The 25,487-nt window shown below is 44.8% G+C and overlaps 1 protein-coding gene across 1 annotated transcript in view; it reads right to left on the bottom strand.

Moving 5' to 3' along the window:
• Positions 1-24,842, bottom strand: part of RTN1 (reticulon 1) — a 123,996-nt gene extending 99,154 nt beyond the window's left edge. Inside the window, exon 1 of the mRNA XM_074543967.1 lies at positions 24,313-24,842. Within this exon, the coding sequence (XP_074400068.1) occupies positions 24,313-24,490 (178 nt within the window). The 5' untranslated portion in view covers positions 24,491-24,842. The remainder of the gene's footprint in view (positions 1-24,312) is intronic.
• Between the last annotated feature and the right edge of the window lie 645 nt (positions 24,843-25,487).

The following is a 25,487-nucleotide window of genomic DNA, read 5'->3' as shown; positions in this document are numbered from 1 at the left end:
ACATGGACCAGCAGGGACCACGGGGACCAGCAGGGACCAACAGGAACCATAGGGACCAATAGGGACCAGCAGGAACCAGAGGGACCAACAGGGACCAGCAGGGAACACCAGGGACCACATGGACCAGCAGGACCAGCAGGGAAAAACAGGGACCAGGAGGGACCAACAGGGACCAGCAGGAACCACAGAGACCAGAAGGGACCAGCAGGGACCAGCATGGACCAGCAGGGACCAGCAGGGAAAAACAGGGACCAGGAGGGACCAACAAGCACCAGCAGGAACCACGGGGACCATAGGGATCAATAGGGAACAGCAGGAACAAGAGGGACCAAGAGGGACCAGCAGGGATCAGCAGGGACCAGCAGGAACCACATGGACCAGCAGGACCAGCAGGGAAAAACAGGGACCAGGAGGGACCAACAGGGACCAACAGGGACTCTGTGAGTCAGCTCCTGTGTGGGGAGTCACAGTGGCAAATAAAGGGATGTCCAGCTGGTGCTCAGGAGGGAAAGGGAGGCAAAACCAAGCAGGGTGAGCTTTCATTCCCCAGCAGCAGCAGAACTGCTTGGTTGGTTGCAAGTAGAACAAGCTTGGATAGTCAGGATGACCTGCAAACATCACATCTCCTTGGAAATGGCCTGGATACCAGACCACATCTTAACTCCTACTGTCACAGAGCACAGTGCCAAGGGCTTCATTTTCCTGCTCAGAACATAAACAAAGGACATCCTGGCTTAAGTGTGGCATTTAAACTCCCCAACAATGCACCCATCCAGCTGATTTTATAGTAGGGGGATATGTATTCCTTCTTCCAGCTATAGAGAAGCTCAACTAGAGCAGCTGATGGCCTTGAGATTTCATCCATCCCAGTTTCATAACTAAGGGATATAGCTGACTAATTTCTCAATTTGCAGATTAGAGGAAGCTCAACTCCAGCTTGATCAGCTGCTGCAAGGGGTCAGGAGGCAGAGCAGCTCGTAAACAGTGTGAAATTAATGAAAGTATTTAGCATGTTGTGCATGCAGTTTTCCATGCCTGCAATCCAAAGAAAACAGAAAGGGGAGTCCAAAAGCCCTCCAAGCAATTGCCAAATATGTTCTTGGAAAAATCAAGATAGGAACGCAGCAGGGAAAATTCAACAAAGTGCAAACTATGAGGGATTAGATTCACCCTTCCCAAGGTTACTCCTGGGACAGAGAAGGGGTTTGGAATGGGTTTTTGCAAATCCATGGCCCACCTGGACTCAAAGACCCAGGGGAGAGACCTCAGTGGAGGTCTGGTGGCCTGCACTGGCCAAGGGTCCAGGTGTGCCACCCCACATGTCACCCTTGGCGCTCACAGCACGGCACAGCCCGTGCAGGGGTGGCAGAGATGCTGTGCATGTCATTGGTCTTACTGGAGGAACTCCAGCAGAGATTTTCCAGAGGAACAACAGAGAGGCTGAATTCTGCAATAAGAAGAGGTAGTAAATATCTGTGGTAAATATTTCTTCTTTGTTTAGTCCTCTTTTCAAAACACATTTAAGGCTTAACAATAGGCTTCATATTTTTTCAGGATTGAAATACATGTTTTCATCCACTCCACCCAGTTGAGTGTTGCTGGAGTTTCTGCTGTGAGAAAAGACTCTATTTTGTGCAGATAAATGGCACAGCAGATTGTATTTGGGGCAGACTGTATTAGAGTACTTAGGAATGAAGGCTCAGCAGCACAGTTTGACTTCTGGAAAACTACACTTAGGAAATAAATGTTATTCAGCAGGGCTGCACACCTCATAGTTCTATAAACCAGCAGCAAAGCACAGCAGATTTTTCTGTCAATACCTTCACCCTCTATCTACAAACCTCTGTGTGCCATTCCCATCCTCCACTTGACTACAACCTCCATGTAATCCTCTACAACTGCACATCCTGATGAGGGTCCTCTGGTTTCCCAAGTCTTCTGTAGACCATCACAAGATGGAGATTGACTGTTTCCAAACCCATTCACCTTTTAGAGCCTGGATGGTGGCAAATGTCCACCTTGGTCCTTGGGCACAGCTGCTCAGCCCTGCTGAAAAGCCCATTTTGTGTAAACAGGCAGAGCACAGCCACTCACAAGGCCAGGATGGCACCTTCTCCAGGATGGTTGGAGAGGTGGCTCATCCACAGTGAACTGCTGGCTCTGGCCTGCTTTCAACTGCCCACAGCGTCTCTCTGAGCAATTTCTCATTCTCTCTCTATCTGAACATCCTGCTTTGCCTCCACATCATCTGAGGCTCTCACATCCCCACTGTGGTTGTGGTCAGCTGGGGCTGGGCTCTTTCTCCAGGCAGCACAAAACCAGAGCACACAGCCTCAAGCTGCACCAAGGGAAATACAGGTTGGATATCAGGCAAAAGTTTTTTACAGAAAGAGTGATAAAGTTCTGGAATGGCTGCCCAGGGAGATGGTGGAGTCCCCATCCCTGGGTGTGTTTAACAAAGCCTGGATGTGGCACTGTGTGCCAGGATTTAGTTGAGGTGTTGGGGCTGGGTTGGACTCCATGATCTTTAAGGTCCCTTCTAACCTTGTGATTCTGTGATTCTGATCTCCCTGGAATACCCACCCCACATCACACTCTGTCCTCACACCAACACATAGAGGGAATTTCTCCTGAGAAAGTCCAGGCCTGAGGAATCCAAAGTGAGCACCATTTGTGGGTCCAGCATGCCCTCAAAGCCTGCAGCTACTGACTGAAATAGATAATGGTGCTTCATTTTTCCTTTCTTGCCTTGCTCAAGAGTTGTAACAACTCCAGGATGAGCAGAACAGCGGGAAAAGTGCACAATGCCCATGGAAATTAGGCCAGAAATTAAACAAGCCAACCCACAGCAGGAGAGATGTGGCCAGACCCTCTTGCTTTCCTCCTCTGCCTTGGTCCAAACCAGCTGATGTGAGCTGGGTCCCACCACTGTGCAACTGAGAGCAGCAGATTCATGGCCAAACAATTTTTCTCCTGGAGAAATCAAGACTTCAAGTGCTAATCAGGTTTTCCATCCATGAGCTGGAAGCACAGCACAAGAGCAAACATCAGCACTTTTGTCACTACCTTGCCCTTATTCTGTTATCACCACCCCTGTGCACAAAACGCTGCTAGCAAAGAGTGCCAGCTCCAAGGGAAAACCATTCCTCATCTCTGAGGATGGGGAAAAGAGGGACCAAGACAGGAAAAGAGACGTGCACAGAAGAGGTGGCTGTCCCCATTCCAGCTGCCCAGTCAAATCACCTCAGAGAAAACTCATCCCTGCACCTTCACAGTTCTCCTTAGTTTCAGCCCAGCTTTTCACTCCTATAAGACTAGGAAAAAACCCACTCCATTGCCAGATAATTTCTCCTAGAAATCAGCAGCAGCTTCACCAGTGCAAATCTCTGCTTTACACTGTTAAAAACTGGCCTTTGTAGCACAAATGAGGGATACAGGTATTCCCTGCTGCACTGCCAGATTTGAAGGAGGCTGAGATTTGGGGTCTTGGAAGATGATTGAGTGAAAAGCTCACACTTGATCAACCCCAACGTTTGGAAGTTTCTGCCACATTCAGCCAATTATTTTAGCTAAGAAGAAACATTTTGTTGCACAGTGGTAGTGGCAGACTGTACTGCAATTTATGTGCAGTGTCTTTTCCCCAAGCTGACTTTTCATAAAAGTAATAAGTAGTTTCCAAAGTGAAGTGAAAGAAAATGGCAGGGAATAAATTGAACACCTGGGATTTAAGAAAAACAACTTTTTATTTGGTTTGTTTGTTTGTTTGTTTTCCTGAGGAAAGTGAAAATTCGTAGTCTCCGACAGAAACACATATATTTTATTTTATTAATTCAGTCTGTGAACCAGAAAGAGTGAAGGGACTTACACAGCAGAGAAACAGGAAAGGCAGCTGGGTTTGAGAAGCAACCCAAGCCCTTTGTTGGTGCAGAAATGCCTTGGGGGCCAGCAGCCAACTTTTCAAATAACCCTAATTATCTTTATAGCTATAATGGGAAAACAAGTGGAAGTGGTCAAGAACAGTAGGAGAAGAAGAGCAGAGAGAAAGGTGATAAAACCAAGTCTTAAAGTCAGAATTACAAGAAAAATCTGGCTGGAGGGGACCTCTGGAGGGCTCCAGCCCAAGCCCTGCTCAAAGCAGAGGCATTTCAAAGCTAGCTCAGATAGCTCAATTTCCATTCTAACCATCCTTGGCTGAATAGAGAGGAAGAAACCTCTTCTCTCAGCTCCCTGGCTGAGCCCACACTCCAGCCATCTTACTGACCACCAAAACCTCTGCACATCATTCAGGCAAAACAACTGCACCATGTGTTTGCAACATACCCAAATATGTTTACATGAATAAATGCATTATTCAGATTATGCTAGCAAAGCTCTGATGAATTTTAAATTACTGAAATCCAATTAAAACTGAATAAAGACACTAAAAAATTCTAATGCTATTCACTGCCAGAGTAGGAAGTGATTTGCTTTCAGTAATGTAGAATTTGACTTCCTTTCAGTGACCCACGTGGCACCAGGGACACAGAGCAAGGAGGTGACAGGAGGGTGACTCAGGGCTGGAGCAGAGCCTGGAGCCCTCCCAGGTGTGTTCACAACCCACAGCTGTGCCAGGTCCTCTCCTCAGATCCCCAAAATATGAGGTGATGTTGCACCTGGGGGTCCCTAAAATGTGGGAGCATCCTGTAATGCAAAGGTGATGTCCAGCTGGATGGCAGCATCCTCAAGATAGCCTCAAGAAACCCCCAGGAGGAAAAAGGCAAAAGAACTTTTCTAAATTCCTCAGAAATAATGTTTTTGCCCCATGGGATAACAAGGTTAACTACAGCCCCACTTAAATCCCAGCATTTGAATATCAGGCTGTATGGAAGTTTATCTCAGCATTGCACACAATGAAACTAAAGAATACCCATAGTCCAACACCACTTTAATAGCAGGTTTTATAAGTTTAAGGCCGTTGGTCTGTGAAAGAAAACACAAGTATTTTGTAGAAAACATAATAATTTGCTGTTATAGCTTCTCAAGGTTACATAAAATGCATATGTTCCCTCCTAAGTGGGGAAAACAATGATACCTCAAAGCTCTAAAACAGGGATCTGTTTAAAAGATGGATTTTGTCCTTGGCTTTTCATGGTGGTTGATGGGGAAAAATGTATTCCTGCAGTTGAAAATCTCTCAATCAAGAACAGCACCACCAGCCACAAGCAGAAATTAAGGAAAATTATTCTAGTCAATGCCACCCTGCTACCAACTCAACAAGATTTTGCTGTGGTGAGAACATAAGCTAAAATCTTCCAATCATGAAGTGGCCAGAGTTTGCCTCCCTAAATAAAATCCTTTCCGTAATAGGGGTGTAGCATTCCCAGAACTTTAAAATCTTAGGCCATTTAGGCTGAGTCAGCAAAGCAGAAAATATCAAGATTATTTTAAGCATGCAGAGAGTTCTATTTGAGACCTTATTTTCCTTCTTACATACAGACTGAGATCTGTAAATATTGAAAAACATGAAAATTGGGTCTTCATATTTTATGAGAAAACTACTGGTCCAATCAAAAAGGAAACAACCATTTGGCACCACACATTCCAGATGTTTTCCTGACCATTCTCTGTTTTTTATTTCCCAAATGTGAGTTTTCTGAATACTCGAAGAACTGCCATGATCCTCTCTTGTTTATCCATGTCCAGCTTCAGATTTCCAAGCCTGTTATTTCTTTTTCTTTTTTCTTCCTTATTCTGTCATTCCTTTGGTCAGTGAATCTATTCAAAAAACAATGTTGTGTTTTGGAAAGAATTTGATTTTGATTATGTTTATTTTTCAAGGGGTTGTGGCTGGCTTGGCAGTGTGTTTGTAAGGACAGTTTGTTAATAATTTAAACCAACACATAAATCAAGGAATTTGGGAAATAACCATGCCACCACAATGAATTTACAACATTCACTTGAGCTGGAAAACAACCATCAGTGTTTGGAATGGTGGAATCATAGCTGGAACAGAAAATGACTGTGTTGTACCTGTGGAGCCCCTTTCCAAAGAGATAATCTCATTTTTGTACTCTATTAAAAAAATCTGTAACTTCAGCAATCAAGTAGGTCAGGTATCCTGGACTGATGCAACTGCACTGACCTTTACAGTGAAAAAAATGAAGATTATTTTTCAAGCCAAGCAGGTCATTGACTCTGCCTTACATCAGCCTCAGCCTTTGCTGCTAGGCAGAGGGAAGATCACATATGTCATGTTTTATATTCATGAAACACAGCTTTAAATCCAATGAAATGGTACTTCAGAGAAGGCTCTCCTGAAATCTGGGGTGGCTGTGTGCTTTGATAGAGTTTTCAGGAAACACAGTTTTTTTCCCCAAACTTAATAAACAAACTCCCATGAGAAAATTGTCACACAAGCAGTGTGCCACAAATGGTAAAAACTACCGACTCCTCTAGCTGGAACTAGATGACCTTTGAAGTCCCTTCCAACCCAAGCCTTTCCATGGTTTTTGGAGATCTTTTGATCTCCATTAATGCTGGATGCAGGATGAGAGCCAGAGATGTGGCACTGGAGCAGCTATATTGGAGCTGCAACACCCACTCTTGTTCTGAGGTGAGAATTACAGCCACCCTCATGCCCAGGAGGAACCTAAACATACCAGAAACACCAAAAAAAACTAAGATCCCAACTCACAGCAGAGCTAAGAAAGCAAATGGATCAGCATTTCCTGAAGAGGATTCTGACTTCACCTAATAAAATTCCCACATCCTGCTGCCACCCAAGTGCATCTCACAAGTGAATCTTAAATTTTTTTCTTAATTTTGTTAGAAGGGAGATGATAGAGAAGTGGTGAAGGGGAGGATTTAAAAGAAATGGGGATGTGGCACTTGGGGACATGGGTTAATGGTCACCTTGGCAGTGCTGGGGCAATGGTTGGGCTCAATAATCTTAAAAGTCTTTTCCAACCTAAATAATTCTGTGATTCTATGACTCTATTGTTCTATGACACACTTTATATTAGCTAAACCCATGTATCATTTTTTTGTTGATACTTGAGAAATGATTTTTTTCTGGCAAAGAAACATTTGCCAAGGCCAATGACAAATGTGTTATGTATCAGCACTGAGAGAAAATGAGCCCTGAAATTGGCACAATCAAGTGTGTGTAAGAGATGTGTTTGCTCATGCCTCCAATCAAGGATCCTCATTAAATAATCATGTGACTCATACAAGAAGCTACAATTAAGCAGCACAGCTCACACTTCCAATATTCATGAGCAGTCCACAGAGCCCAAGTATACAGGGAGTCATTTCCAAATTTGACTCACGAGTTGGTCTGATGAAATGCTATTTTCTCACCAATATTAGCACAGTTGGGAAGAGGTGCTATATTTCTCCAAACAATGCTCATTGATTATTTCCTTGCCCTTTCAGAAGCATGGAAAATTTTTACTTAAAAGAATTCACTGGGAAAATTAATTTCTATGAAACTGGAATTTTTTCTTCTTTTTTTTTTTTTTTTAATTGAATTAAAACTGCTTCAAAGCAAATCAAAAACATTGGAACCAAGTGTTAGATATTTAGTATTTCAACTCTTTCTCTCTGATGTCTCTCTCATTGCTTTCACTGCTTCATCCCAGGTACATAAGGGACACCTTTCACTATCCCAGGTTGCTCCAGGCCCAATCCATCACGTCCTTGGACACTTCCAGGGATGGGGCAGCCACAGCTTCTCTGGACAACCTGTGCCAGGCTCTCATCACTTTCACAGTGAAGAATTTCTTCTAAATATCTAGTCTGAATCTCCCCTTTTTTAGTTTAAGGTTTTTTTTTTTTAGTTTTAGTTCCATTCTCTCTCATCCCATCACTGTCTGCCCATGTACAAAGTCACTGTCCCTCTCTTATATAAGGTCCCATTAAGTACTGGAATGTCACTCTGAGGTCACCCTGGAGTTTTCTCTTTCCAGACTGAAGAACCCCAAATCTCTCAGCCTGTCTCCCCAGCAGAGGTGCTCCAAGCAGTGCTGGGCTTCAAACTTCACTGTAAACCTGTCAGAAAACAATCAAACTCTCACTGAAATAAACTATCAAGTTTGTTTTCACAGTCCACATTTATAAATCCATTTTTCCCATCTTCCCATTATGTTTGCAACAATACTTATTAAATCAGTTTAATAAGACTGTAGTTGCTGTATCTTTTTCTATTTCCTCCTTCCTTGGATACAGGCACTATGCTCTTCGTATCCAACTATCACTGCACACTTTATCTTCTATAATTTCTCTCTGCCAGGCCTGCATTTATTAAAAATCCTTGTTATTATTTTGTGCTGAAGTTTGCTGTTTGTCCAGCTTACTGAATGCTAAGTTGAGATTTGTCTGCAGGAGTCAATTCACCCACTCCCCCTCAGGAAAGCTGGGCTTTCCCTGCAAAACACAGATAAAGCTATTTTTCTTTTAAAAAATAAATTATTACCATAAAAAAAGACATTGAAACACAAAAATATCAGCCATTCCTACTTTTCTGTGATTTGTAGTTGATGCACTTTTTCAGATAGGAAGAGAAGCTGCTGGTTTGTACCAGGCGGGAACCAAAGTAAGATGGGAAAATAAAATATTAGTGTATTTCCTGCTGCCCTGCCATCCTTTACCTCAGCTTATAGATTCACCAAAACCAGGGCCAGAAAAACCTGAAAGACCTGATTCCATCGCTGGGCCCAGGCAGCAGCATCACTTTCTTTGCCATCTAGATGATGTCCCTCTGCACTGCCCACTCCTGCACCTGAGCTGCAGCCACCACCCACCCAAACTGTGTTTCTGTGTCCCACAGGCCCACATTCTCCCAAGGTTTTTTCCAACTGTTTAATCTGAGTGTTGCAGCTGAAACCACACAATTTCTGGAGATTGGGTTGAGTCAGGCTCTTTGCTTGGGCTTTCATGACTCAAAGCACTTAGAGATTGCTCTTGTTCTGTGCCCCAGTGATTCTCACTTTTAGCTTAAACATAATTCACAGAATCACTGGGTTGGAAGAGACCTTCAAGATCATCCAGTCCAACCCAGCCCCAACACCTCAACTAAACCCTGGAACCCCTCCTAGGCTGTATTTCCCTGACATCTGATCACTCTGGTCCCTCTCCTCTGGGTTTTCTACATTGCTCCTGATGTGTCGTGCTCCAGACTGGACACCACACTCACCCCCAGGCCATCTATTGCATCTTGCACGTCAAAAACACATCACCACATCTCAGCCTGCTGTTTAGCAACAGCAAAACAGCACAAGAGTTGCAGCCTGTGGTGGTTTGGGTTTGGCTTGTGACCCTAAACACCCCAGTTCTTCCCTGATGGATTCATCTGGGGTTTCCCATTCCATATTTAGGAAGCTGGATCTCCCTGCTGAGGTGGCCTGTCCCTGCATGACCTCCTCCTGTTTATTCTGAATGTTTATACAGGTGGCCAAGATCATTCTGCTTTTTCATGGTCTTCCTTGTGGTTTTCTAGTGCTAGATGTAGGATCTGAGAGAGCTCAGCCAGTCTCCAAGGGTGTGGAGAGCGAACTCACACTCCTGCTGCAGCTCAGCTCTTCTCCAGGTACTACACACATGGTGAAAGGCTCAACAGATCTGTCTGTGCTTTGTAGAATGGGGATTTCAAGCCCTTTCAATTGACTGAAAGAAATAACTGAGAAACAAAAATGCATTCAAAGGCTTTTTTTAAAATGCAATTATGTTAATTGCTCCAACTGAACAAAGGGTGGAGGGAGATCGTTTTGCAGGCAAACTTCGCCTCCGGATCTTGTGAGCACAGGAGACGTGAACCAAAAGGCATCTGCTGAATTTATAAAACTTAACCCCCATCACTTCATCCCGTCATAAACTGGTGAGAAATCCATTGCTTGAGAAATCCAAACTGCTGAGAGTGGTTGGGATTTCTTTTCTTGCTCTTTCCATTTTCCCCTCCATGTAGACTTCCTCTCCTCCCTGGACTGACACTCCTGTGTAATTTACACAATTTTACCCTTCTGCCTACACTGATTTTCAGTGTAGCTCATTTCTCCTGTCAGTCTCACCAAGCACCAGGAGCAAACACCTCTTTCCCTCTCAACTTTATGCTGGACAAGGTTAGAAACCAGCTTCTTTAATTAATATTCTCAGAGGATTCTTAATCTTCTGGTTACAACTACTCTGCCTGGCACAGCAGAGAAATCTGTGTGAGCAATTCTCAGAAAATTGAAATCTGAGTGAGCAATTCTGCAGATTCTTTGCTCAACATGGTTTTTTGCTCACATCTGGCTCTTTGTTTCTCAAAGTTACAAAAGCCTGGGACCCCTGGTACTGGAAGCAGGCAGGAGCAGAAATCTCCTGGTAAGATTTGGATTTTACCTGCTCTAGCAGCTGCTGCCATCCAGCTAAATGATGGGACTGAAATTTGTTGAAAGCTTCTGGAACAGATTATTTATTTTTTCTGAAAAGCTGACTAAAACAAGCAGCACAGCAAATCTGAGGGAGCAGTTGTTGCAGCTCCAAGTTCAGGGTGAGGAAAGGGAATCTGGTGGCTCCTAAGGGCTTCACTTCCCCCTCATGGGGAGCTGCATTGCTTTCCTGCTCACACAGTGTGAGAAGGGAAGGGCTTTTCCAAAAGGAAACTCTTGTATAGAGACTAAGAAGAAAGAGTTTCATTTGCTGTCTTCCCTCACTTTAATTCCCTTGCTTGGCATCAACAGGCAAGTCACATTTTTAAGTGAGTAAAGAATGAGCACTATATAATGATGTTGACCTGTTGGAATGAGTCCAGCAGAGAGCTACCGCAGGTCTGGAATACATCTATAAAGACAGGCTGAGAAAGTTGGGGCTGCTCCGACTGGAGAAAAGAAGGCTCCAGGGAGATCTTAGAGCCCTTTCCAGGGCCTAAAGGGACTCCAAGAGAGCTGGAGAGGGACTTTGGACAGGGGCAAGGAAGAATGGATTTTGCAGTGATAGGGCAAGGAAGAATGGCCTTCAGCTGAAGGAGGGCAGGTTTTGGGTAGATATTATGAAGAAATTCTTTGCTGCAAGAGTGTGAGGCCTTGGCACAGGGTGCCCAGAGAAGCTGTGGCTGCCCCTGGATCCCTGGAAGTGTTCCAGGACAGGCTGAACAAGACTTGGAGCAATCTGGGATAATGGAAGGTGACCCTGCCAACAACAGGAGGCTGGAACTGGGTGGTCTTTAAGACCCATTCCAACCCAACTTATTCTATAATTAGTGATTCTATGATAATGATTTAAATCCAAGGACCCTGGGACACTTCATGCCTTCCTCACCACAGTGCTGGCAAAATCATCTGCCATAAAGAGAAAATAACCTATATGGTGTTACAGCCATGAGATGGGCTGGACCAGGAGGCAATTTTACTGCCAGTGACAGAAAACCAAGGTCACAACCCTGTTGACTGCATTAAATAGATGCTCACAAACCCTGCCTGCTGTTGCAGTAGCTCTCAGGTTTAATGGGTATTTCCAAGCTGAGAATAGTGGGTTTGTGTCATTGTTCTTCAGACAGAAATGTCAAGGAATAAGTCAGAAATGCAGAATTGAAATTAAGCACACTGATCACAGTGGTTTGTGTTATTCCTGACATTACCTAGAAGCTGAGCTATTGCAAAAGAAATTCTGTCCTGTGGGAAAATTTCATATTATTTTCAATTTTCTTTTCATCTCAAATCAAGGGGAAACAGAAAACCATTCTATGGAAGAGAAAGCTTCACAGGAAAAATGTCTGGAAATGTTGAAACACATTGCTTCAGCAAATCTACCAAAGTCAGTAGAGCTGGCAAATAACACATGGTATTCCCTCTATTTTGTTGAGCTGGAAGGGCAAATGCCTTTGTAAAACATAACTAAGGATCCTCAATATTAATTTAAAAGTGATAACATGCAGGAAAAAAATTAACTATCTTCAGGACCTAAGTAAAAATAACTGCCCTACATTTTTTCAGGGGAGAGGAATGACTTTTAGGAGTCTCAGCCTGAGAGGTCCTGTAAACTGAGTCACTGACGATGAAGCCAAAACCTCTTTGGAGAAGCCTGGTACTGCCCAGACCTCATCAGACCCAGACTGAGCTCTAATGCAGCTCCTGGGGGCTGTTTGTGAGACCTTCCACCATCCTGTGGATCAAATGTTCCATGAGGAAAATAGTAATAAAGGTATCTTATGTCTCCCCAGAAGGCAACCTGAGGAACAACAGCTTTGTCTTGCCTTCTGTGCTTTTCACCATCTCTTGGAAAGCAAAGGGAGATGTTGGCAGAGAGCTGGCCAGGGGAAAGCAAATAGAAACACAGACATTGTACAGCAAAACTCCAAGCACAGGTCATGCCAAACTCCTAGCTTCAGTCAATGATGAGTGGATTTTGGGCAAGAAAAGGGAAAACTAACTCAGAAAGTGCTGGAAGATGTGGCATTTCCATTTTCAAGATGTTGCTGATATGCTGAAAACTCCCCTTTCTGCTCATTTAGCACAGCTGGAACATTACAAAAATCAAACCCTCCCTGTGAATTTTCTTTTTTTTTTTCCTTTTGCAAATCAGCACATTCTGCAGCACAGTTTTCTTCCCTTGGCAGGGAGGGAGGTGTCAGGAGTTACCATCCAGCTGTGGTGACACCTTGTAGGAACAGTCAGAAGAAATTCCTGAAACCTTTTTTTGGTGAGGCTCAGGCTTTGGCTGGTGTCTCAGACCCTCCCACAGCTGCAGGCAGCTGTCTGCAGGCTGAGGTGGGAAACCATGCACCAGGTTTGGTGCAGATGTCAGACAAAGGGAACAAGTAGTAGAAAATGGAGAGACTGAAGCTGCACTTCTGGGATCAATTCACAGAGCCATGTAGAAAACTGTTCACCAGTGCAGATCACATCAGAAATTATCTTGATGACAAAGAAAAAAAAAATAAGCTGTTCTGTACATCTTCCTACTCTTCAGGGTGCAATCAGGGCACATCTTCAGCATTGCTATTAGCATTCCTCCACCAAAGAAATCCCAGCAAAGCACTGAGCTCTCATTTTCAAAGATGATGCTGGAAAGCTTCCCAGATTATATATTTTCCTCTTTAATTTATACCTCTGAGGATAATGCTAATCAAGGATGCAGTGAAAGTGGTGAGACATCCCCAGACCCAGGCTGATTTATTAACAGTGGTTGCATTACTCTCACTTGGAGAACAACCTTAGCATCCCAAGATTCCATAAAAATGCAGCTCCTGCTTGCTGGTAGGTTATCAAATACAAGCTGACAGTGTACTTGCACAGCAGATATGCATAAGTGCAGTGCACAGTATGATTCATCTGCAAAACATCCAGCATGCTAGAAGCTCAATTTAAAGTAGGTTAGAAGAACGATTCATTAAAAAGCAACAGCAGAGAGAGGGGGGAAAAAAAGAAGCCCAAACTCTAAAATCCCCTCCTGGGAATGTTTTACTTCTCAGTCTTTGTTCAGCCCCCTTCTCCTCACTTTTGGATAGAGTTTGGATGGCACAGGGAGGGACAAGATGTAAAAATACATGTAGCTAGACAAATATTACAAATGCCATCTTCAAGGCCTGGCAGATTCACCAAATATTCCAGGGATTATACATGGTCTGCTTAGCACATTCAAAGTGGAGGGAGATTGCATTTATTTCACACAGCATTAATCCCCAGGCCTGTCTCCTCAGCTCTGTCCTGAACTTCTACTACACAGCACTGAATTATAAAGGCTAATGTCAAAAGGACTTTGAGGGAAAAAAAAAAAAGAAAATATTCCCAAAATGGCAACTGGCTTTTACTACGATAACTGCTCAGATAATCCTCCATAATCTCTAGTGGTATTTTTTAGCGTTGTGGTTAAAAAAAAAAATAAAAACACAAGAGGAAAAAAAATGTACATGACATGGCAATTCTAAATATAAAGAATATATAATATATAATATATAATATAATAAAGAATAAAGAACTTTGCAGGCTGGAATTAGTGCTTTTGAAATGGAATTTATGTATATTTGGAAGCAAAGGTACTTTTCGAAACAATGCTGCCAGCCAAATAAGGTGAAACATGAATTGATCTGAGAATAATTTGAAAATATATGCACTTATTTCTAATAGTTCACTATTTTCACTAATACTATTTTAATCTGTGTATCTCTCATAGGAAGGGTTTTTTGGTCTGATGACAAATTTAAAAAAAAAATTAAATTTCAGGAAATTCAGTCCTTTCTCCTGGCAGCAGAGGTAGGCATGCATTTTCATAGGCAGAGCTCCTATTTCATCCATGTAAAAGTAATCCAGGTTTTACTTAATGACTCCACATCTGTCTATGCAATCAATTAATTGCTTGTTTGACTTTTCAGTCCTGTGTGCAACATACCCTCATTAAACACTCACAGAACTTTTTACATGGAAAATAGATACCACCTAAAACACTGAGAATTTACAAAAATCCTCTCTTACAAGCAACAAAGATGCCACTTATCAGCCAATTAACTATAAGGATTTCTTAGTTAAAGTGATAAACAGAGCTACTGCCCGGAGGTTCCAAACCCATTATTTTATTTTATTTTATTTTATTTTATTTTATTTTATTTTATTTTATTTTATTTTATTTTATTTTATTTTATTTTATTTTATTTTTCCCATAAACAATGTGTTCAGAGGAGGTGACTCCTCTGGGATTTTAACTCACACATCATCTTGGAGTGTCACCTTTGGGCCCAACACCTTTTCTACAAGCTAATTAAGCTCTGAGAATCACAAATTATAAACAGAGACTTTCAGAATAACCAGGAAATTCTGAGGAATCAATTCTACATTCCACTCCAGGGATAATTTGCTAGAGCAGTAGAGAAATCAGCAACTACATAAATGCTGCATGATGTCTTTTTTTTAAAAGAACTGCAAAAGCTGCAAAAGAGAGGAATCAGCCTCAGCTTTAGGTTAGCTCTACATCAAAGGCAACTGTCTCAATTCAAATTTAGTGCACAGCAATTTTGCAGTTTAGAGCATTTCCTCAACTATGTTTACCAAAGCTATACACCTTTGTAATAAAAAGGAAAAAAATACCAAAAAAAACCCCAACCCAGCAAACTGACAAACATGTTACATCCTTAGGGATGAGGATGAAAAAACTGCATTTTACATTTTTGTAACTTTCATAAGGAGTGGGAGAAAACGTTTCCAGTTTTACTACAATCAGTCTGCACATAAGAAATGCCTGCTGCTGCTATCACCCAGCCACACCTGCAGGAGCAGCTCAGCTCCCAGCTCAGCTGAGGTGCACATTTCATTCCCAGCATGTTGCATCGTGCTCCAGTGCTGAAGTCAACAGCAATGAAAACATCACGAAATGCAAAACACCTCCCATGCACGTGAGCAGAAAGTTCATCCCTTCTACCCCTGCATTGAGGACATCAAGGGAAAAAGCCAATTAAGACTGATTGGGATTCAGAGCCCTCCGTGCTCCAGTAGCCAGGGGAGAGCTGGGAGCTGTGAAAACTCATTCCCCCCTCCCACAGAACCCATGGAATGCTGCTCCATAGAGAGAGCAGAGATGAGACACCAATCCCCAGCTCTGCTGGCTGCAGGTTTCACCTCCCAGCCCTGCCCTGGTGCCTCACACAGGAAGAGGGATGCAGCTGACCTGGATACAGGTGAGCACTTGAATGGTGCTGGCAGATTTAGAACAACCTTTAAACTGTGCTCAGGATCCAGCCCTTTGCAGATTCAGAGCAACCTTTAAGCTGTGCTCAGGATCCAGCCCTGTGCAGATTCAGAGCAACCTTTAAGCTGTGTTCAGGATCAAGGCCTGTGCAGATTTTTTTAAGCTGTGCTCAGGATCCAGCCCTTTGCCTGCCCAGGAGCTTGGCATTAAAACCATTTCCAAGCAGAGCTGCTCTGCCGGTTACCTGTGCACCAAAACCTGTGTGGGGTGAGGAAGTCCCCACCTTCCTGAGATGCAAAATGAAGTTTGTGGATTTGTGAGGGGGTAGGCCCCTGCTTAGGGGATGGATTAGGCTTGTGAATTGGCAGAACTGTCTTGCTGGTCATGATGGCTCAGGTTTTAGCTTTTATATTTTTCAGATTCTGTGCTGTTTTAGTGTATACTTCTGAGATTTTTATTAGGGGATGGTGATCTCTCTGCACAGAGTAGGGAGACAAAACAATTCCTGCTCTAGCTGGGGACCAAGGACAAATGATCCAAATCCCCGGCCCAAGAGCATAAACAACAGGGACTGAAGAGAGAAGAACAAGAAGGATGGGACTTCATAACCTAAAGCTATAACTGGACAATTAACTCCAATATGCAAATGGAGCAGAAGTAACAAAAGTGAGAGACCCTGTGACCAGTTGTCCATTTTGTGACCATTTTGGTTCATCTTGGGTGCAGCCATGGCTGGGCTCTTGTGCTGCCCAAGGTGGATCCATATGAGGCCTTCTAATAAATCCCTACTTTATTCTTTAGCTCTGTCTAGCCTCTGTTCTAGGTCAGCCTTCACAAGGCATCAATCAGAACCCTTAAATGCAGTCTGTCCCTCCAGCAGTTCTTTCACAGGTGCCCCCGAGTGTTTTGGGAGCTGTGTGGAGGAGCCCAGGCTGAGCAGGAAAACATCAGCACAAACTCAGATGTCTCAGGCTGTCTGCAGCCCTTCTGTGCACAGCTGTGCTGCAGAGCCTGCCCTGGGTGAGGATTTTTGTTTGGTCACACAGCCAGTGACTAATGCAGCGCAGGGAAAGCTGGGGATGTCATTTGGGTCTGTAACTTCTGCATTTGTGGCTTTGAAATGTCCATGAGGGCTCCAGCAGGGTGAAGGATGGCACCCAGGGCTGTGTTTGGGACACAAAGCCCTGGCCAGATTTGGTGTTTCCTCTTTCTCAGCCACAGGGCTCACCCAGGGGTACCCAAATGTGCACCCAAGACATGGACTGACAATCTGGACAGGAAAAAAACCCTCAGAGATGAGAAGCACAAGATCCTGAGGGACTGGAAGCAGGAAAGTTTCCAGCCTGACAAGGCTGCCCCATGCATTTCCTTTTTACTGGCCACAGTTAATAAGTCCCTTCAATGTCTTTAAAGCTACAAGCAATAAATCAGCTGCTGTTAATAAATTCAGCACAGCTGAAAAATAAGCCATAACTCATGTCCTGAGCGGCACAGAAAAGCCTCGAGCTGACAGAACTCTGCAGGTCTGCAGAGTCACCCTGGTGCAGAAAGCATCTCCCCTGCCCCATCAGCTCCTGCATCCAGGATGGGAGAGAGGGATATGTTGGGAAAGCTGCAGCTCTTAATGGCAATTGTGTCCAAATATCTCTGAAGAAGCAGCTCCCTTTCCTCATACCAGATCTCATGATAGCAGGAGGCTGTATCAAGGGCAGGCGACTCATAACAGCAGTGAAAGAAATATGCAAGTAACTCTTTTATCAGCTGTTATTTAAATAAAGGTGGGAAAGCCCTCTCTTAAGGAATATTAAAGCACAAAGCCAATGTTTGTGAGGTAACACCTCAATATTTGAAAGTGACAGGTTTATGAAGGAGGTAGTCCTTTCTAACAATTTTTGTTCTCACCTAGAAGCACATGACAGATCAAAATAAATGACAGCAACATGACTATGATTTCATTCTAAGTTTTTGATCTCTTTAAAGGTTAATTTTCACAGTGCTGTAATGAGATGGGTAAGTGCAGGTGCTTCCATTTCACATGCAACTGTCCTGAAGCAGTCTGGTCTAATGGGTAATAAAAGCCAATTTATACATGATGTATCTTCTACCTCATTTAATCCTAAATTAAACAAAACATGCTCATCTTTATGCATATACTTAGGATCATCTTAATTTTAATAACAGTTAAGAATGCACTTATGTTCCATAAAATTAGACTCTTAAATACTTCACTGAAACAAGGAGGGCTGGAATAGGTGATTAAGGTCCTCTCTCTTTCAAGTCTTGCCTTGCAGGTGAGTGCCAAGAATTTATTCTCACTGTTGAAGGTAGGAGGTTTCTTGGAGGAACAGACTGACCATAAATCAGAAATGTCTTAAAAAACAACACTGTGAGGTGTGCTCCTGAGTGCTGAATCATGCCAACTCTACAGCTTGTCCTAAATTAGAAAACTAATTACAAATAATGCTTCATTATTTGAAACATGGTTTGCCACGTGGAGGCTACTGTCTCTTTTGGAAAAAACCAAACAAACAACAAACAACATAAGAAAAACAAAAACCCCCAGAATTTTGAAAGCAGCCTTGATTTAGAAGTAAGAGAACAGCACATGAAGAACAGACATAAATACTACATTAAAAATGAAAAGTCCCAGTGCATACTTGGCCCATTTTATGTGTACCAACTACTAAGGAGGGAGAGTGAGGGAAATTCCTAAGAAACCACCCATTAAAAAAACTCCATTCCCTGCTGATGATATAGACCTGCAGCACAACTCCTTGGTTGTTTCAGGAATTTTTGATCTAAAACTCTTGTGCACTAAATAATTGGGTCTTGGGGTGAATTTGGGCTGAAATCAGGACTGAAAGCAGAGCCTGACTCTAGTCCTGAGCATCCTGGGCCAATCCAGGCCATGGAGCTGGGCCAGGATCCCTCGTGGGAAGGTGTGTGAATGATGAGCAGACCTGTGGGATCTGCCCAGACTTCTCTGGGAGGATTGAAACAGAGACAACATGCAGGTATTTCCTGGGGTTGCTGTCTCCAGACAGACTGATACCAGCACAGGTTTTATGGTAAAAATAAGGCATAAGACATGGCCAGAGCTGAAGGAAAAAAAGGAGACAGATGTGCCTCCTGGGACCCTTGTAGCAGTGAGAGATAATGAACCACGCAGCCCAGGGGAGATTCACAGCCCAGAAAATACTGCAACCCACAAAACCCACCACCTGCAGTAACTGGGACATCCAGAGCCTCTCCCCTCCACACCATTCCCCTCCTCCCCAAACTCTCCCCCTCAGTTCCTCATCTATAAATAAAACATTTCATTACTGAGTGATGAAGGTTAAAATAAGGCAGGTGAGTCACCCTCCCTGGTACTACTTTACTCTTTCATCTGCCTCATCCTCTTCCTCAACCCAGTTGCAGCCCTGAAGGCTGAAGGAAATTCATCAGTGTGGCAGTAAAAGCAGGCAGAACTATCTGCATTTTTCCCTGTGAGGAACAGGGAAAAACCAGCTGCATTTTGATCTGTCAGAGTTGGGAACTACACTGCTGCACATATTTTTCTTATGCCAGGAGTTTTAGGCACCTCTGAGAGCACCCCAAACGCAGAACATTTCTGGAAAATCCCAACAGGAGCCATTGCTCCAACTTCACAATGAAGGATGGTAATTCAACAGGATTTTTTTTTTTTTTTTGATGGCTAACTGTGGGCTTAGGCTACTTTTTCAAGCTTCATGAGGATTACAAGAACAGAAAGATCCGAGGAGAAATCCGCTTTGTTTCTGTCCCTCTGCAAAATCTGCTTGCACTAAGAAAACACCAGGGAATGGGAGAACCTCCACCAAAAGATCTCTGTCCCCTTCACCCACAGCAGTAGATCAGAAGTTGTGAGTGGCTAATCCAGACAGCAGAGGAAAAACTAAATTCAGTTCTCTAATTCAGAAAGGACTAAAATGTTGATAGTAGAATTGGCATGAATATACACTCTTCCAAAGTGAGAGTATATCTGGCCTCAGGTGGTTCAATCTGAGCAGGATTGCCTGGCAGTTCAGGATTATTTCCAAACACCCACAGAGGCTCCCCTGTGTCATGCTTAGGTCACTGAATCCACAGTATCAAGACTTTCCTACAGCAACTTGAAAAATTAGGGTTTGTGTCTTGGCCTTTCGAGTGTGGTGGCTTTGAGCAGCACATTGCTATGGATGTTTGGGGAGATCTTCCTAGAGCAACACCTGGGAAGGGGTGGGAAGGCCACAAAGAGCCATTTGTCTTGGGGAATCTGCTGCATTTGTCCATGATCTGACATCCCAAACAGTGTCAGTGCCAAACCCAAGCAATGCAGACATTTGTGTCCATGCCTATTCTCTCCACCCAAGTGAACCCACAGGGATCTCAGCCTGCCTGAAAACCATCAGAAATCTCTTTCATGCTGAGGTGTAAAGCTGCCAGTAACTGGAGAGAAACCATAAACTGAGATGCACTGCTGCAGCATTATCCATGCAAACTGAGGCTCATGGCAGGAGCACCTCACTGCAATCCCTTGCAGGGTTGTGTTGGTGGGTTTCTCATGGTGAGAACATTTGGGTACACAGCAGATACCTTCAAACCCAGCCTCTACAAATCATGGGAATTAGAAAGGGTTTTTTAAATGGTCTTAAAGCACTGACATTAGGGATTGTCCTCATCATGGAGCAGTGGGAGTTAATACCCCTCATGGTGTTCTGTGTTATATCTGCCCCTATTTAAGCATGAACTACTCCTGGGATTTGGTCTCCCACTGCTCCTCAGCAGTTTCTCCACTCATCTGCCTCACCCAAGCAGCTCTGAGTCCCTCACTGGCACACACCAAATGGCTGCTGTTATTCCCACGAGCACAGGAATTCCACAACACTGGGGCACCTCAGGGGATCCCATCCAGCCCCTGGATGCTGCTCCAGAAGGGTTCCCACAGGCCATCCTGTCCCCAGAGACATGTCCCAGTTGTTCATGCCATCCCCTGTGGCACTGGCCTCCTCTCCTGTGGGCAGCAGGTCCCAATGTGACCTGGCTTTGGAGGCAGCTGGAAATGGGCCAGGAGTGCCAGGATGTCCTGATGCTGTGGCTGTCTGAAGGCCTGGAGGGAGCAGGAGCTGGCAGCTGTCTGATCTCAGCTGCATGGACATGGGGGCAGAACACCACTGATCTATCACCCATGCACCAGGCTGCAGGAAATTTCCCAGATCCTTACAGAAAAATCACCATTTGTATTAATTCCTGCCCTTTTCCTGCTATTTTTCCCTGAAGAACACATCCAGCATGGAGGTACAGCCTATTCTACCATTTTGCCATTTCTCTGGAGGAAACCATATGTATTTATCCTGGGGAATGCCTGTTAGCCTGTGTAATATTTTTGGAAAATAATTCCTCTCCGGGGTTTTTAATCACTGTTGGTGCATAAAAATAAAATAGCAGAATCTGTGACCAGATGGTGTGTTGGGTGACATGGGGCTCTCTTCACCAACATGTAATTCCTCACCAGCCCTTCAGGACTGCTTCCCTTGCCAGTCCTTGCAAGAGCTGCCTGCAAGGTCCTCTCACCCTGAACCAAATTCATTTTTGGGTTAAGAGGAAAACTTTGAGGCATTTGAAGAAGAGAGACATTTTCAGCAAAAGTCAGGGAGAAAAAAAAGCAAGAGAAACAGCCTTATCTCTGATCAGAAGCTGGAATTTATCTTCACTGGAGCCCTGCAAGAGGAGAGGCTGATGAGGGATCTGCAGCTCCCTGCTGTCCTGACTTTGCTTGAGAAACCTCTGAGCTTTCCACTCCTCGTGGGAATTTTTTCCTGCAGTCTCAATCACTGCTGATTTTGGTTGATCCAAAGAATGGGGAGTGGAATCCATTGCTTTTCATCATTCAGAAGCCACTCACCAGGTTTTGACACAAAGCCAGCTTGGCTCAAAGCCGGGCCCACGGCCAGCTTGAAAATATTCCTGAACCTTTCAACAATCCCTGGCTGGTTTTCAAACTTAAAACAAAAGCCAAGATCAGGGAAAGTTTGCAAAATTTTAGGTTATATAAAAAAATATCTGCACAATCTGTGATAAATTCCCCGCATTTGTTTTCAGTTATTTTCATGCTGAGAGAATCTGCCAGACTCCAGACCCTGCTCTTGCCTCAGAAAGCATAACCATGGTTTTCAGAAAAAAAAAAAAAAAAAAAAACCAAAAAAAAAAGAGACCGGTCTGACAGGTGTGGAGGAAGATACAGGATGTGCTGGGAAGCTACCTGAAAATTATTCTGTCCAGTTCACTCCTGTTTGGATGGATTGCTCCTTGTCTAAAGTGTCCCCAGATAGCCCATTGTGTCAGGAGTGTTTGAGTTTATGGCAGATTATGGCAGTGTTATAAAAAAGCTGGAGCTGTGTATCTCCTGCTGGGTCCATTCCTATGGCTTAGGAACAGGCAGGAATCTCTCTCAGAGCAGGAGAAATAAAGAGTTTTCAGAAAAGCTTGACAGTTTCAGATATTCAACAACATGACAGTCTTCTTATTCAGAAACTTATGAATACTTAGTCACACGAAGAGAACAAGGAAATGATTTACTTCCCCCGGTGAAGGGGGCGGGAGTCGTGGCTCTCTAGGTAGTGTGGAGCAGAAATACAGCTGCTGCAGCCACAAACACAGGGAGGCTGCAGGGCTGCACTGCCTGGGATGCTGCTCTGCCTGCTATGGCCGGCCAGACACGCACACAGCCACACAACAGCTCTTTATTGAACAGGGAAAACAAAATGGGAAATGTCTAAAGCACGTTACTACTCTTACAGCACTGCTGATTTGACAGCCTGAGAGTCCACAGCCAGCAAACACCAAAAACAGATCTGTATCACTCACTTTGCCTCCACCTTGCCACAGTTTGACACAAGCAAACAAACACGTCTAAAAACCCCTTTGCAGAGGATTACAAAAGCAGAAAAATTTCTTTGCATCTCTATTTCTTTCTTCTTTCTTTTTTTCTTTTCTTTCTTCTTTTTCTTTTATTTCTGTCTGTCTATTCTACATTCTCTAAGTGTAAATCTACAGCCACATCAAGCCTGAAGAAGCCTTCATTAATTGTAAGCAGTTCCACAGTGATTCCATTTAATGGTGATTTACACATCCATTTAATGGTGATTTTTAAGAGACCACCCCTCTTTGTTCTGTATGCTAAGATTCAGCATGGCCATATTTTTATCCATCAGTGAACAAAAAATTGCTCACAAGATTATTTCCCCCCACTCTTTGTGTCATTATATGGTTGAGGCAGACTGGACTGGAGACCCCAGTCCTGCCCTTTTCACACACACTCACACATCCTGACATTCCCAGCCCTCTGCCTCCAGTGGAAAGTCACGTTCCACAGCCCAACACTCGGCTCAGCGAATGAGCAGCGCATCAGCAGAGAAGCTGCCTGCCCAGAGCTACAACACAGCAGAAACATTTCCCACATCAGCTGAGGGGTGCTGGGTCCTGTTTTACCCCTGAGCTCAGTCACAGACAGGCAGCAGGGACACATCCATGGGCACTGACACATACTGAAACCCCACGGAACCACTCGTGTGGGTACGAGCAGAGCAGCACACACAGACACAGACTGTGCTGCTCCTGGCCAGCCACTCTCTGTGCTGATTGACTGGAGGGGATTAGAAGGGACTCAGCCCAAAAACGCAGCTCCTAATGCTCCTGCAGCTATTGCATAATAGAGATCGATCCCTGTCCCGAGCCCTGACCCTCAACTTACTCAAGACAAGTTTAATGCTTCAGGCTCTGTAATGGAAACATCTACTTCCCAGGGAGATGGGATGCATCAGCTCCCCCAGGGCTGGGGTTTCTGGCTGTTTGGGTTCTCTGACACACAGCAGTGGGAAAGAAAGTAGGGAATTGTCACCAAGAATGAAAGAGAGTAATTTTTCCCCAAACATTTCTACCAGAAGCTATGGGGAGCTGAAGCCTCCTGGGGTCCATTAACAGATATACACCTGCTGTTAATACATCTACTAAAGAAAGCAGCCCTAAACCAAGGGAAATTGAACACATCCCAAAAATAAACAGAAAATCAAAGAACCTGCAGACCCTAAACTGAATGCACCAGAAGTCAAGCACACCTTGGTGTTCCAAAAGTGGAAAACACAGCAAGCAAGAAGTCCACAAATAAATGAACAAGTCCTAAAAGCATGCACAAAATGCACAAACACTTCTGAATAGGCACTCCATTAAAAGCTGCATGTTGAAATAATACAAGTGGCCATGCAGGAATTCCAGGGGGCATGGGGAATAGCTGAAGTAAGCCCACTGAGATCTGTCACTCCAGATGTGAACAGGTGTATGACAAATGAGGACAGATCCACATCAAGTCAGGTGAAATCAAATTCTTTTCGACATTCGCCTGAAATCTGGCTGTCTTGTGCCTGACAAACTGCAAAGAGCTTTAGGGAACTTGGCTGTCTCCTGCGTCCCCCCTCCCCCACATCAGCAAAAATAACTATTTGCAAAGGCCGCATTTGCTGGGTATTTTCTCTTTCTCACTAACTCGTTAGCAATGTTTCCAAGCAGCCAGGCTGGGAGGAAAACAGAGGAAGCGTCAGCAACGAGACAACCGGGAGACGATGCCGCTGCCGCCGCCAGGGCCCCTTTGTTGAGCATCCCTGGGTACCCCTCGCCTTTTACCTGGGGATGCAGTCGCCATGGTAACGGGCGGGTGTTCCCTGGCGGAGCCGAATCCCAGCTGTTGGCGCTGCTCAGCCCCGTCTCCATCCCGCAGCGGAGCCCCGGCCGCCCCGTCCGCAGCCCAGTGCAGCGCGGAGCCCGCCAGCAGCAGGTCCTGCGGGTCCGGCGGGGCTGACATGCTGCCTGCGAGGCGCCCGCTGCTCTCCGGCTCTGGGGATGCCGCCGAGGGGCTGCGGAGGCCGCGGGGCTGGGGCTGGGGATGCGCTGGGGTCTGGCCGGCTGCGGGCACCGGGAGCCGCCGCCGCTGCCGCCGCTGCCGGATCTCCACTAGCGCTTATTACGCAGGTGAAAATGGCTTGTTAGTTGGAGCCTTCCAGCCCTTGCGTCACCCTGTGGCTGGCATATCACAGGGCAGGAATCTGCCAGCCGGGCTGCTGCTCTCTCCCCCGTTTAACTGCTTCGGCAGGGTAGGCATCGGTTCGTGCGGGTGAGGGAGGAAAAGCCCCCTGGCAGGCGGGCACACGCCTCCCTGTCCCCTCCCGCAGCCCTCCTCCTCCTCCTCCTCCTCCTCCTCCTCCGCATCCCTGCGCTCCCGAGCATCCCGCAGGCGCCGCAGCCGGGCACGGAGCGCCGCCGGCTCCTCCCGCACCGCCGGGCACGGAGCTTTGCAAGCCCGGCCTGAAACCGGCCCGGTTCTCCTCTCTCTGCCCCTAACCCAGCGAGGGCAGCCGCGCTCTGCCCCGGGGTTTGTTTTGGCTCCTCTCTGTTTGCAGCCGTGATGGAGACACGATCGCAGCTTATTGGCACTTGTCAAAATAAACTCACAGCAGGTGTTTGTGTGTGGGCCTTTTTTTCCCCTTTCTTTTCTTTTCTTTCTTTCTTTCTTTCTTTCTTTCTTTCTTTCTTTCTTTCTTTCTTTCTTTCTTTCTTTCTTTCTTTCTTTCTTTCTTTCTTTCTTTCTTTCTTTCTTTCTTTCTTTCTTTCTTTCTTTCTTTTCTTTCTTTTCTTTCTTTTCTTTCTTTCTTTTCTTTCTTTCTTTTCTTTCTTTCTTTTCTTTCTTTCTTTTCTTTCTTTTCCTTCCTTCCTTCCTTCCTTCCTTCCTTCCTTCCTTCCTTCCTTCCTTCCTTCCTTCCTTCCTTCCTTCCTTCCTTCCTTCCTTCCTTCCTTCCTTCCTT

The sequence above is a fragment of the Zonotrichia albicollis genome, chromosome 6, assembly GCF_047830755.1.
Source record: "Zonotrichia albicollis isolate bZonAlb1 chromosome 6, bZonAlb1.hap1, whole genome shotgun sequence".
NCBI classification, from domain to species: domain Eukaryota; kingdom Metazoa; phylum Chordata; class Aves; order Passeriformes; family Passerellidae; genus Zonotrichia; species Zonotrichia albicollis.
Note: the sequence above shows the minus strand (reverse complement) of the source record. Positions and strands in the feature narration are given on the sequence as shown.